Genomic DNA, 14,609 nt, shown 5'->3' with positions numbered 1-14,609 from the left:
ATTTAAAACAGATGAAGGGGGTACAGGAGTGAAAAAAGTTACAACCCATGATGAAAAGAACATATTTTGACTAGAAGGAATCATTTCCTATTGTACTCAGCATTGTTTTAGTATCATACTCTACCAGCCAAAATTTTACTATGAAAGCGACCACCGTCGCCTTGAATATCACCTACTGCAGTAACATTTCCATGCTATATTTATTGGTTATTTATAACAAAAAAAAAAAAGAAAACTTTGCGTAATTTCCATGAAAGAAATTGTATAGCTACTATCAGATGCCCCATTTAAAAAAAAAAAAAAGGTCTGTGTTGATACCTGTACATGGCTTTGTCTCCTAGACTTACCTAGTAGCAAATGTACAAGCACTGATCATCCACATTGGTTTCAGGCTTAAGTAAATGATATGAAAAAACTGATCGTAGCCCTTATCAAAATGCTTTGATTGAGCCCATCTTAAATTTTCACCTATATAATATATCAAGGAAGTGTTGACTTCCTTTACAGTGGTACCTTACTGCGCCACTGGTGTCTCTTTCAAAGGATAATACCATGTCATAATAATCAATAAAGCTGGAATTTCACATTTGCATTTTCTGTTAAAATTATCTGCACTCTCAGTCATCTAGCTTCAGAGGTTTGGTCAGGCATCATTGCTTGATCTTCAGGCTCTATAGTGATCATCCACTCAGTTACAACGTATCTTTAATCCAGTCTGCATCAGACAGAGCTACAAGGTAGGGTCTACTTTCAACTTTATAGTCAACTTCTGCAAGAACTCAGAAAAATAAATAAAACCTGCTGTAGGAGTTTGAAGAGAGACTAACCCCACATTTCCAAAAAGAAATAGCCATAAGGTGGTCACTGGGATGATGTTCTCAGCAAATCTGTCACTGATACATAAGCGAGCATGTAACAGTACTCTATTCTTGTCAAAGTAGTTATAAGGACAACAACCCCGATCACCAAAACATGGCAATAGACGCAACTTGCTTCAAGGGTATCAGGAACCTGGACTTAGGGGTATTAGGAAGAAAAAAAAGAATTTACCAACAAGAGTGGTCAAAGATAGAAACGGAAGCCCAGAGTGATTATCCATGGAGATACTCAGAACGCGGCTGGACATGGCCTTGAGCAACTTGCTCTCACGTCACAAAGTTGGTCCTGCTCTGAGCGGTGGATTGGACCTGCTGATCTCTTCTGGGTTGGATCAGAGACCTGAGGCTTCTTCCAGCTTCAATTAGTTTTTGGGTTTTTGGTTTTATTTTGGTTTGTTTGTTTGTTTCCCTCCTTATGTTCCATAGATCTGACTGGGTTTTTTAGTTTAATAAAACCCCTCCCGATCTTCCAAAATCCTTTCAGTTTTGCTAAACTTCCATGGTTTGTGGCCTTTTAGAAATAAAACTTTTACTGAGAAGATCCATATATTTAAAGCAAGTATCTACTTTCACACATATTTGAAAGATATCATTATGAGAATAAAGAGAACTCTTACCTTTTTGAGGTAGTTTGGGAAGAACTCTAGGGCCAAGTGCAGTCTTTGCAGTCCCAGTGCTAAATCAACAGATGTGAATTATTAGCGCTAACAACTGTTACAAAACACACTTTTTCTTTCTCACTTTTCCCCTCGACACATCCACAATTTCAAAAATAATAAAATGCACATTTATTTTCCTTCTTTTGTATAATCATCTTGTCTGTGAGTCAATCCCAAAATTCAAAGCACTATTAGAGAATGAACTGCTTTTTTCAGAGAAAAAGACATAGATATCCCACACAGCTTTGATGCTACAAGGCAGATTTATTCTATGAACTATGGAATGTGCAAAAATGTACTCTGAAAGTAAGTGAAGCTGAAAGACCAGCTCAGTGGGTTATATCCTAAACTTTAAGGAAAATTCAAAGTAATTATACTGAAGCATCCAAAACATAGTCTGTCCTTTATGTCTGGTTTGAAGTTTTCCAGGACTGAGCTTATGCCTTGTAGCCTACTGCATAAGCACGATAATTGTATGACATACAAACTGCAGCTGCATTAGGAGACAAAGTCCCTGCTACTCCAAGGAAATATCGATGACTCTGGGGAAACAACATGTTTTACTCTGTCAACCTGTGTTACAGCCGTGTTAGCTACTCATAGAATACAAACAGGACACTTGTAATTTAATTACAGCATAAAAATCTGAGATAGTTGCATATTGCCAAAACTTTCTATCTATGCTTTCTGTCATAGACAATTTTTTTCAGAATTACCACCAGGTTGGCTCAAATTTGCAAACATGGCATGTGAGGACAAAACATTACAAGTTTCAACAAAAAACTATCAAACTTTTTCCACCAAAAACACACACAAGTTGCTTTTCTAGAAAAGGATTGGGGCAGAAAAGAAGAAAGCCAACTGATTTAAGGCATAAAAATCAAGCAATAAATAATCAAATATCAGTTATCACATCAAAATGATTACTCAAAATAAAATGAGTGAGGAAATGGCTAGAGTATATTCAAGTGAGCAGAGCGAGTTCCACATCAACAGCCTTGATCTGGTATTATTTGCCTCTGAAGCTAACATTTCAAAATTAGTATGACGAAAGACTTTTAATTTCCTACCTTTTTTATAAATAGTCAAAAAATATCATGACAGAAAAATGAAAGAACAGCCAAGCTCAATCCTAATTCAATAAATAATTACCTCAACCTTTACCTCATGCCATGAAGCAAGAATGCCACACTTTTACCCTTGCCTTACAAGCAGCAACTACAGGACCAGCTCTTTGTGCTGTAGAACATCACCACCCTTTCCCTGAATACCCAGTGCCTCCTGGATGGATTCAGCAAACATGGTGAGTCAGCTGTGATACCAGCACCACTTCCACTGCCTGTCCTGATCACAGACTGAGGAGTGTCCAGAAACTGCCTACACACCTTCTACTGTGATTGGTGTGATGTTACACTTCCATTGCCAGCCATGGCCACATCACACACACCGGTGGACATGCAAGGCCTCTTGTTACGTCGCCTGAGGCACATGTTCATTAGAATTATCATATTTTGAACCTCGGGACCTTGGAATCACAACGCAGATGAAGGAGTAACGCTCAGTGAAACACTCAGTGACATGGAGGTATGGCTATCCTTACTACTTCAGCTACTGAAAAAGTGACTTGTAATGTATTGACCTGATGAACTACGAGCTAACAGCAGTTTGTGATATGACTGTGTGTCAGCATGTAAGCTCGACAGACTGGAAAACAGTTAAGCTGGAAGACCGAGAAGAATTCTCTCCCTTACAGAGCTGTCTTTGATGCCAGCCCGTACTCAGAGTGACGGTTCTGCAGCTACAGGCACAAGACCTGACGCTGAAGCAGATAAAATAAAATGCCAGGAGACATGAAAATAAAACTTTTGTCCTGCTGGACTGTAGTCTGAGGCAACATTCCGCAGCTCAGAGAGCACTTCTGTAGGAGCGGTAGATAGATTCTGGTACAAGTTGTTCTGTCCATCCTACTCAAAGGATGAATTGTGTATGGACAGCTATGAACAAAGCGTAGGAGGCTCAATGAAGCCAAAGTATTTGTATGGTAGTAAGGCATGCATAAAACTAATGAAGAAACATAGCTAGGATTTTACTTCATATGAAAGGCAATTTTTCTCTAGTTTACAAATTAGTTCTGTTTAGATACATTTGCATCTTTGCCTTCATATTCAGAGATTTTACCTTGACTGCTGAGACATCCCCTCAAACTTGTTTGCAGCCTTAGTTGAAGGTGGGCCCAAATCATTACCTGAGGTGAAAAAAAAGCACAATTAAAAAAAATAATATCATTAGGGTAGCTGAAATATAATCAGAAGAGGAGGCAACTTAAAGTGAAGTACACATTCTTCCAAGTAACCTCTATACACCATGTCTAAGGATTTTAAAGATCATTCATTATTAATTTGTAACCGAAAAAGCAGCAGGGACCATAATAATCCAGCTTGACCTTTTGTATAACACATTTTAAAACAACCCACTGGTAGCTCACATCTGCTGGCAAACAAAGATTAAATAACATTGCTGAGTTACTGCTGTAGGGCATTTGTTTGGAATATAGTGTTTCAATTTTCTCTGAATAGAAGGAGATACTGCAGGCCAGTATCAAATAAATTTATCACAGATGTTTACATTTTGCCTTATGTGACACATCTTTTTAGGTCCACCACGAATTTAATTTTATTCACAAAACATCACATTGCTAAGGATTGTTATTTTATCCTACATGAAGAACAGCCTTTGCTGATTTAATGACTAAGTCAGTATGTTACCATAACCTGAATGTTAACTGCTGGTGAAGATCCTGGGTATACTCAGTTCTGTCAAAAGGCAGCAAAATCCAAACCCAAGTGCTTCCGCTCCTGCAGCAAAAGGCTTCTCTTTCATTAGCCATCACCACTCCCAAGGTACAAGTACACTAACTACTTTGTGTTACTACCATTACCATTCCCCCGCTTCTGTCTTCTATTACAGCATGTCTAAACAATCTTAGAAACAATTTCCACAACCATTCGTAAATGTTGTCACTGAAACAGATGCGAAGTGACATTTAATGATCCAAGAACGCAAAATACTTCCCATGCAAAAGAATGACATATCTGCCTAGATACCATGCTTAGTGCATTGAAGTCTAAATGAAACAGCAGAAAAGGCTTATGCTGAGCCTTGCTAGAAGTATGTTTATATTTAAAAGTGTGTGTGTGGGAAATATAAAGGTAAGAGAAACAGCAAACCCTTCACATGTAGATCCTGTGGATAAAGCAAGGAAAAACACATCATGGTTGCTATGGAAATCCAAAATAATCTAAACAGCTTTTCTAGAACATCTTTGAATAGTAACTTTATTTGCTTAGACATAAGCTAAGGGTTGCTTTGCTTGAAACTTCAATTAACGCACAGATTAGAAAACAAATGCTAAAATTCAACAGAACAAGAAATATAACAACACAGAAAAAAAAGATTCAGAAAGGCAAAACAGTGAACATCTGACAATATTCTTAAAAACACAAAGGCAAACAGAAGAAACTCCCTCTTTTAAAATCCAAATGGACTTTGAAGTAAGTTTTTGTACAGATCTCAGCTAGGGAAAAAGGGGAGAAGAGGCCCCTCTTCCACCCACTGAAGTTTTGACTGCACGGTACAGCAGAAAAGAGACAGAATAAGCAACGTTCTTCTCTGGCCCTGCTTTGGAAAGGTGTTCTACTGCTATAAGGTAGCACATCTTCAACTCCGCACCTGCACCTTTCCCATGTTTTCCTTTTCCTTTATCTATCTATGTTTTAAAAGAAAAGTCTGCACTAGCTTAGAATCTGCTCCTACCACGCTTTCCATTCTACTACTTTACATTGTATAGTATACTAGTATATGGTATTTTAGGTGCTGGTTAGGACTTAAATATTTGGGCTTTTTTCAATTTTTAAAGTCCAAACTCTTAAAACTGTCTTTACTACCTCTGAAATAGTACAGGGCCGTTAAGTCTCCAGAACACAGGAAACTTTTTCCATATCCCAGACATCTGAAAAGCAGAGAACTGAAAAGACTGCCATTATTTGTATTCCTTGAGAAAAAGACTTTGCTTTTCATTGGACTCTGTACTTCTCATCGTATTAAATCATAGATTTAAATCACATATTCTACATGAGTACTGAAGGATTTACCACATTGAATTCAATTTGCTGGAAACCCCACCCCAGTGCTTTTAAGCCGGCAATTTTTCTTCAGGCTAGTAATTTTGTGTTTATGTTAGAAGTGAGAAAGGACACTCCTAACATATAAGTAGCGTATGGATGACCCCACTGTGTAAGCACTGGATTCCAGTTCACAAGTTTACAGATTTATGGAAATCCTGCCACCAAGACTAAAATTATAGAAAATCACATGGGGCTGAGATTTATAGGTACCGGGAGAAGCTGACTGCATAGAACAATGTTTATTGAAAAGAGGAAGAATTTGAGTAGTCTGGAAAATAGTTGCTAAAAAAGCTTCTGTCAGAAAGGTATCCTGTTTAAAGAAAAAGAAAAAAGAAAAAAAAAAAGAAAGAGAAAAGAAGTGCTGTTTCTGTAGAACTTCTGCAGGTAGAAGGATGCAAGCCTATCAGTCTTTGTGTAGGTACAGACAACATCACAAAATCCAAGAACATATTAGGACAACACACCCGCAACTAGCTACAGGAGATGCCTGGCACAGAGCCCAAGGAAACAAGCTCCTCCGGCCGTCAGGAGAACCACACAGGTGCACTGAGGTCTGTCTGTCCCAAATCAAGACCATCTAGAGTAATGAGCTGGCCAGAACAGTAGCAGGGTGAGGAGGCAGGTGCAGAGTAGATGCAGCAGATGAGGGGGCTGCGGTGAAGGCAGCCTGGGCAGCTAGGGTAGAGGGAGGGAGGGAGGCAGCAGAGGAGATTGATTTGGGCCCCAGGGGAGCAAGGAATATTTTCAATTTTCTCAAGTGAGACTCAGATACAGAAGCCTGGAAGCCAAAGCGACAGAAGATAGAACTATTGATTTATCTGAGCTGACGTTACATCAAGCTGCAATCATTGGAAAGCAAGCATCAGGTAAAAAGAAACCAGAGATCATGTATCATCCATCATAAAGGTTTTCCCCTGCCCTTTTGTTTTGCATTTTGAAACTCACCCCAAGGAATTGGGCCCTTATTCTGGGGTCCATGAGGTAGTGGGCTTGGTGGGTCAGAGAGGGTTCTTTTGTGTCCTGGGGGTGGGGGAGGTGGTCTCTTCTTGGAAAGAGTGGAGCTGCCACTAGAGGTTTGAGTGCTTAGAGGGAGGGTTGAAGGTGGGCCTGCAAAATAACAAACAACCTTCTTACAAATACATGTGCATAAACGTCAAAGCAGCACTGAAAAATTCACAGTCAGACCCACAGCAAAGTGCAGCAAAAGACTAAAATAAAAAGACAAGCCATGCCAAAACACTGTTTAGATTAAACGACACGTTCACCACATTTTGAACCATCTTAGCTGTGGGAATATAAGCAACTTTACAATAGAATGACATGTGTACTTATGTTTAAAAAAAACCCACATGATTAATCACTCCAGGCTTTCTAATTTTAGGCATTGTTTAAAAAAAAAAAGAAGGCATGACATCTTAAAATTAAGTGATATTTAGCATGTGGGATTAAAATTACTATTAATTTGTATCAGAATGAAATAGCTTTCTAGATGTTCAATTATGTGGGGATTTCCCCCTGCCCCTCCAGAGCATCCCCTATGAATTCTATTAATAAACTGGGGTGAGGTGGGGAATAGAAATCTACCTACAAATTTTCTCTGCATTTTGAAAAATCGGATTGTAAGCTTAGTATGTTTTCATATCATTACTTTCCCTTTTATTCCTGCGAATTAAATACATCAGAGTATGCATTCTAAGAACAAGCTGGGATTAGATATTTAACGGTAGCACTGCTTGTAAGAACTTAGGCAGTCACCCACCCCTACCCTTAAACACTTTATTTCCCCCTGCACCAACGTGGGCACAAGTATCATTGAACTCAATGCATGTTTTACAGGATATGGGAACAGATACAGATTAAAAGACAAAATAATCCTGAGCAAAGACAAGAGTTTTCCCTAATCAACTTCACCATTCACCATCAAAAAAGTCTTTAATAAGAAGCTCAAGGAAGCAGGCAGTGCAGGGCGCAAACATGCTGTGAGAGGGACAACTGCTCAAGTCAGCTGCCATTATGACCAAAGGAAACTACTTGTAACACTTCTCTGAATTAGTTCTACATTACGTTAGAACAGCTCTAAGGGTTTTGTTGCCAGGTCTTTTTTTGTTGTTGTTGGTTTGCTTTTTCTTTTATAAATTTAACCAACAAGTAACACTTCACTGCAGTCATGACCTCCAATAAGTTTTGCATGAAAGAGAGCTTTGCCAACACAAGCTCTGGATAAATCCAGAAAATAGATAAAAAATTTTAAAAGCGAAGTTTATTTATACTTGAAATTTCAAGTCTACCATCACATATTTTGCGCACTACAGAACCAGCGTGCTAACCTATTTGGAACAGTATTTTAGATAAAATCTTCATGTTGTTAATTAGCATAACCCTAACCTGCACACAGAACTAGAGCTGCCTCTTTAAAAATATTTATTACCAGTCTCTATAGGTAGACTGAAAATTACCAAAGTCTGCGTTTCTTCCCAAATTGCCACATATCATAAAAATATTTTAATCAGTGAAGAACAATCTTTGTTAAAATTCCTTGAGTGAAATAGTAAACACTGAAAAAAGTAAACTATGCCATAAGCATGTGCATGTTTGCAAGATGTTTTCAGTGGGTTATCTCCCTCTTTCTTCTAAACCCCAAAGAAAAGATTAATAAAATTGTCCAAAATGATTTAATGATTCAATCTATTCTCTTCTAGATTCAAGCCTGGAAAGCCTTTTGCTGCACAGGAGAATCTCTCGACCACAAGCCCAGCAGGTATTTCGGCCCTGGCTTTCCATTAATTACTTACATTTGTAAATCAAATTACATATTTTGCAATTGTTCCTTTCAATTTACTTCCGAGTTCACAAAACCATTAACTGACAAGAAGTCAAATGTTAGTGCAAATTAATGGCTGTTCCCCAATTTGCATCCTTTCTCATTTTAATCTCTTCCTTGAGCTTAAGAAAACAAGCTAAATTAAACGATGCATTGAAATGTTTCTGTCACCAAAAATAAAAACCAGAAACTTTTCTCATGCTAAGTTTTGACTGACGATCCCCTTAGACTTCTGCAAGTTATAAATTCTTTAGTTCACTTATAATACATATGGATCAAAGGTTGTTGTATAAACTGTATCTCAGAGTATATCTAGCAGCGGCAAGGGGGAAAGGAAAATTCAAGATCCAGTGTTAACAGTTATTTTTTAGAGCATATCAAACACACACACAGTATGTCCGTATAGTATTTTTCTCTTGTCCAAACCTCTCGAAAAGGAGTTACACACTTGCAAAATGTCTGCAAGTGGGAACAGCCATCGTGGCAGAGGCTCTGTCCTACCACCACCGTGTGTCCTGCTGTTTGTACTGCACTACAGCTTTACACAGCCCTAGCACAGCCTCCAGCTCTGCTGCAAGTGACAAACAGTTCAGACTTGGCTTACAGGAAAAAAAAAAGTGGAGGAAGTGTACTCAAATAGTTTTGCACAGTTGTCACAAAAATAAAACTTCAGACTTGAATTAAAATTTGTACTTCCTATTGCCAATAGAATGAAGAATCCTTCTCTACAGAAATAGCGTTTACTAGGATTAAAAACGCCTTAAATGTGGTTATGTGGATATATTTTAGATTTCATACTACTGGTGTAAATCCAGACTTCTCGAAAGAGTTGAAAAACATTATCACTTCACAGATTTCAAAAGTTCAAATGGCACACAACAGTTAAGAGAGAAAAGGTATTAAAGTATTAAAGATAGTACATCTTTTCAGACTCCTAGCATTTGTTCCTATATTAATTTCACAGAAGGAATAAACATGAATTTAGAAGTCAAACACTAATGAATAGATGGCTGGAATACAAAATAACTTACTTTCAAATAAACAGAAAATAGATGAAACCATCAAAACATCTTTTCAGAAAGAGGTATAAAGTCACACCGTGTTTTGAATAAAGTAAACACGGGAAACATTCTGAAATCTACATCAGTTTATGGGAACAACTGCTGAAACAATACAATGATCTGATGATGTACGAAGTGTTGGTAAAATTATGAAATACTTTGTATTATAGAATCATAGAATCATTTAGGTTGGAAAAGACCTTTAAGGTCATAGAGTCCAACCGTTAACCCAGGACTGGCAAGTCCATCAGGAAACCGTGTCCCTCAGTGCCACGTCTGTGTCTTTTAAACACGTCCCGGCATGGTGACTAAACCATGTCCCTGGGTAGCCTATTCCAATGCTTGACAACCCTTTTGTTGAAAAAATTTTTCCTAATATCCAATGTAAACCTCCCTTGGAGCAGCTTGAGGCAGATAAATCTTGTATTATCACTTGTTAAGTGGGAGAAGAGATCAACCCCCACACCTGTCTACAGACCCCTGTCATGGAGCTGCAGAAAGCAATAAGGTGCCCCCTCAGCCTCCTTTTCTCCAGTCTGAACAGCCCCAGTTCCCTCAGCTGCTCCCCATCAGACTTGTGCTCCAGACCCTTCCCCAGCCCCGTTGCCCGTCTCTGGACACGCTCCAGCACCTCAGTGTATTTCTTGTGGCGAGGGGCCCAAAACAGAACCCAGCATTCAAGGTGTGGCCTCACCAGTGCCGAGCACAGGAGGACACTCACTGCCCTGGCCCTGCTGGCCACGCTGTTTCACACACAAGCCAGGACACTGCTGGCCCTCTTGGCCACCTGGCACACAGCTGGCTCATGCCCAGCCGGCTGTCAACCAACACCCCCAGGGCCTTTTCCCACCAGGCAGCTTCCCAGCCGCTCTGCCCCAGCCTGTGGCGCTGTGTGGGGCTGGTGTGACCCATGTGCAGGACCCGGCGCTGAGCCTTGTTGAACCTCATGCAATTGGCCTCAGCCCATCAATCCAGCCTGTCCCCCGACCACCCTGTGGAGCCTTACTGCCCTCCAGCAGATCAACATTCCTGCCCAACTTGTCAGCATCTGAAAAATTCCTAAGGATGCACTCAATCCCCTCATCCAATTAACCGATAAAGCTATTAAACAGAACTGGCCCCAATACTGAGCCCTGGGGAACAGCTCTTGTGACTTGTTGCCAGCTGGATGTAACTCCATTCCCCACCACTCTTTGGGCTCGGCTGTCCAGCCAGTTTTTCACCTAGCAAAGAACAAACCCATCCAAGCCACAAGCAGCCAGCTTCTCCAGGAGAATGCTGTGGGAAACAGTGTCCAGTGCCAAAGGCTTTACTAAACTCTAGGTGGACAACATCCACAGCCTTTCCCTCATCCACTAAGTGGGTCACCTTGTCGTAGAAGGAGATCAGGTCAGTCAAGCAGGACCTGCCTTTCACAAACCCATGCTGACCAGGCGTGATTGCCTTGTGGTCCTGTACATGTTGTGTGATGGCACTCAAAATGATCTGTTCCATAACCCTCCCCAGCACAAAGGTCAGGCTGACAGGGCTGTAGTTACCTGGATCTTCCTTCCTGACCTTCTTGTACATGGGCGTCACGTTGGCTGACCGCCAGTCAACTGGGACCTCCCCAGGTAGCCACGATTGCTGATAAATGATGGAAAATGGCTCAGTGAGCTCCTCTGCTAGCTCTCTCAGTACCCTTGAGTGAATCCCACCCAGCCACATAGACTTGTGCGTGTCTAAATGGTGCAGCAGGTCACTAACCATTTCCCCTTGGATTACGGGGGGTTCATTCGGCTCCCCGGCCCTGTCTCCCACCTCGGGGGGCTGGGTACCCAGAGAACAACTGGTCTTACTATCAAAGACTGAGGCAAAGAAGGCATTAAGTACCTCGGCCTTTTCCTCACCCTTTGTCACTATGTTTCCCCCAGTCCAATAAAGGACAGAGATGCTCCTTAGGCCTCCTTTTGTTGCTAATGTATTTATAGAAACATTTTTTATTGCATTTTTGTGGCAGTAGCCAGACTAAGTTCTAGTTGGGCTTTGGCCCTTCTAATTTTCTCCCTGCATAACCTCACCACATCCCTGTAGTCCTCCAGAGTTGCCTGCCTCTTCTTCCAAAGGTCATAAACATTCCTTTTTTCCCTGCCAGCCAAAGCCCTCTGCTCAGCCAGGCCGGTGGTCTTCCCCACCAGGTCATCTTTTGGCACATGGGGACAGCCTGCTCCTGTGCCCTTAAGATTTCTTTCTTGGAGAATGTCCAGCCTTCCTGGACTCTTTTGCTTTTCAGGACAGCCTCCAAGGGGACTCTGTCAACCAGGCTCCTAAACAGGCCAAAACTGTCCCTCTGTAAATCTGAGGTGGCAGCTCTGCTAATGCCCCTTTCCTTCCTTCTCCAAGAATTGAAAACTCTTATCATTTCATGATTGTTGTGCCCAAGACGGCCTCCAACCATCACATCACCCACAAGTCCTTCTCAGATCGCAAACAGGTCCCGCAGGGAGCCCTCCCTAGCTGGCCCACTCAACAGCTGGTCCCTTCCAAATGCTGCAGGAACCTCCGGGACTGTTTCCTTTCCACTGTATTTACTTCCAGCAAACATCTGGTAAGTGCAAGCCCTCCATGAGAACAAGGGCTAATGATTGTGAGACTTCTCCCAGTTCCTTATGGAATATTTCATCTGCCTCTTCATCCTGCCTGGGTGGTCTATAACAGACTCCCACCATGATATCTGCCTTGTTGGCTTTCCTCCTGATTCCTACACCTAAGCACTCAAACCTGTCATCACCATCATTAAGATGTAGACAATCAAAACACTCCCTGGTGTACAGGGCTACCCCACGCCTCTCCTTCCTTGCCTACCCCTTCTGAAGAGTTTGCAGCCATCCACTGCAGCCCTCCAGTTGTGCAGGTCACCCCACGTTTCCAAGATAGCAACAATATCACAGTTTTCCTGCTGCACAGTGGCTTCCAGCTCCTCCTGTTTGTTGTCCATGCTGCGTGCATTGGTGTAGGGTGCACTTCAGTTGGGCTGTTGACCCTGCCACCTTTTTTGCAGGAAAAGCCCCAATTCCTATGTGATTCCTCTCAGGCACTTCCATGGTTTCAAACACATCAATAACCCTTGTGTCTTTGCTGCCACATGGATCTCCATTCTCTACCTCCACTGAGACAGCAGGCCAAAGGACCTTGCTAGCACACCATCCCTCAAACATTGGTGTGCTGCCCCCAGGCTTATCTGTAGTGAGCCTGTTTCTATCCCTTTCCCCCTTCAAATGTCTTCAAAATAAAGCTCTTTCAATGAGCCCTGCTAACTCCTGTGCCAAGATCCTTTTCCCCCTTTTGATCCAAGTGTAACTCCCCATCTGTCGCCAGCAGGCCTGGTGTCACAGAGGCCAACCCATGAGCAAAAAACCCAACATTCTGCTGGCGACACCTGGCTGGGAGCCAGGTATTGAGCTCCTGGGTGTTCCTGTTTCTTTCCTCATCATTCCCTGCAACTGGAATGATAGGGGAGAACACTGCTTGTGCTCCTGATCCCCTAAAGAGATGTCCCAAGGCTCTGAAGTCTCTCTTGATTGCTCTTGTTGCAACTTCATCGCTGCCTACCTGAAAAATCAGTAACAGATAACAACCTGAGGGCCGCACCATGGTAGGAAGCTTTGCCTCCACATCTTTAACCCAGGTCCCAGGGAGGCAGCACACTTCCCTAATTAAGTGGGTCTGGCTGGCACACTGAGCTTTCCGTTTCCTTCACAAGGGAGCCTCCTATGACAACGAGACACCTTTTTTTCTTTATGGAAGCAGTTCTGATGCAAGGCATAGGATGACTTAACCTCAGCAACACCTTCATGCTAGATAAACCATCATCCTCGTCGCTGTTCGGTTCCACTTGCAGAGCCTCATACCTATTACGCAAGGGCACCTGGGCAGGTGGGGTGGTCACAGAATTCCAGGCAGGAACTTGTCACCATGGCCCCCAGTTCCTTAAGTCACCGTGTTCTGCCGGTTGGAGAGAGGATAGGGAATGCTCCATAATGCATCCTGTCTGCTGACCGGCCTGTCCCAGGGAAGGTAGGGTGCCGTTCCAGTAGCCTCTCTCTCTCTCTCTCGCACTCTTCCAACACTCCTCAGCCTACTCGCCTCCCCTGGAGCTCTGTCACTAATCGGAGCAGTTCCCCTCCCCGGGCACATCTCCCACAGGAGCGCAGCCCGGCACCTGGGTGGCTGCGCGTTCCCACCGCAGCTCTGTCTGGGTGGCTGCATCCGTCATGGTGGGTGCAGAGCTTAGAGGCCGTGGCTTTCTGCCGGGTAGATACCATTGCTCCCTGCTCAAGCCAGCTCCAGTGCCCTTCCTGGACACCCTGCCATGACACCTGCTGTGCCACGCCAGGCCCTGCTTGCCCACTCTGCTGGCAGCACTCCCGGTCAGTCCTGGCCCCTACAGGCTTCTTTTACAAGGGGCCGGGGCAGGGGGGAGCTCTTGCCTGCTGTTGCTTCTGGCCCTGACCAGGTCCCCATAGCTGCTGTGGCACAAACGGCAGGCTTCTAGTGAGTCTCTACACTCCATGGAGGTTCCCATGGTTTGGGAACCCCCCACGTGCCATGCTGGAGTGCTCGGCTGCCGCCGATTGTGCTGGCAGAATGTATGTATGTATGCGTACGGATACACACACACATATATGTAAACACAAAATCTCAAAAACAATTCTTACATGATGTTTTTAAATACACATGGCTAGCTATGTATTTTTAAGCGATAATCAGAGAAGTTATTTTTCTAGATCAAAGATATTTTGTGATTCTAGTCAGGCACCAAGGAAGCCAGCCATTTATTCTCCAGTCATCCGAATGACTTCTCACATAGTTGCGAAGTTTACATCTCATGAAGAACATTTTCCTCACATAAGCAAAAATATTTATCTTGACCTAGAATTTTTTTGGATTTTGCTTCCATTGGGCTCCCTTTTCTTCAGTTAGCTGGGGAGCAGTTGTTTTCAGTACAAACTGCTGTCATCTTTTAT

At 42.5% G+C, this 14,609-nt stretch overlaps 1 protein-coding gene across 8 annotated transcripts in view; it reads right to left on the bottom strand.

Moving 5' to 3' along the window:
- ASAP1 (ArfGAP with SH3 domain, ankyrin repeat and PH domain 1) overlaps positions 1 to 14,609 on the bottom strand; it is a 161,957-nt gene that overhangs the window by 10,108 nt on the left and 137,240 nt on the right. For 7 of the 8 annotated variants that reach the window (XM_056330385.1, XM_056330387.1, XM_056330386.1 and 4 more), the window contains 3 exons: positions 6,667 to 6,828; positions 3,716 to 3,782; positions 1,496 to 1,554 (listed from right to left, as the gene is read on the bottom strand). In XM_056330385.1, coding sequence (XP_056186360.1) covers positions 1,496 to 1,554; positions 3,716 to 3,782; positions 6,667 to 6,828 — 288 coding nt within the window. The remainder of the gene's footprint in view (positions 1 to 1,495; positions 1,555 to 3,715; positions 3,783 to 6,666; positions 6,829 to 14,609) is intronic. The other variant, XM_056330388.1, reaches the window with a different exon arrangement.

The sequence above is a fragment of the Falco biarmicus genome, chromosome 3 (assembly GCF_023638135.1).
Source record: "Falco biarmicus isolate bFalBia1 chromosome 3, bFalBia1.pri, whole genome shotgun sequence".
NCBI lineage: Eukaryota > Metazoa > Chordata > Aves > Falconiformes > Falconidae > Falco > Falco biarmicus.
The sequence above is the reverse complement of the archived record's forward strand: the minus strand, read 5'-3'. Positions and strand labels throughout refer to the sequence as shown.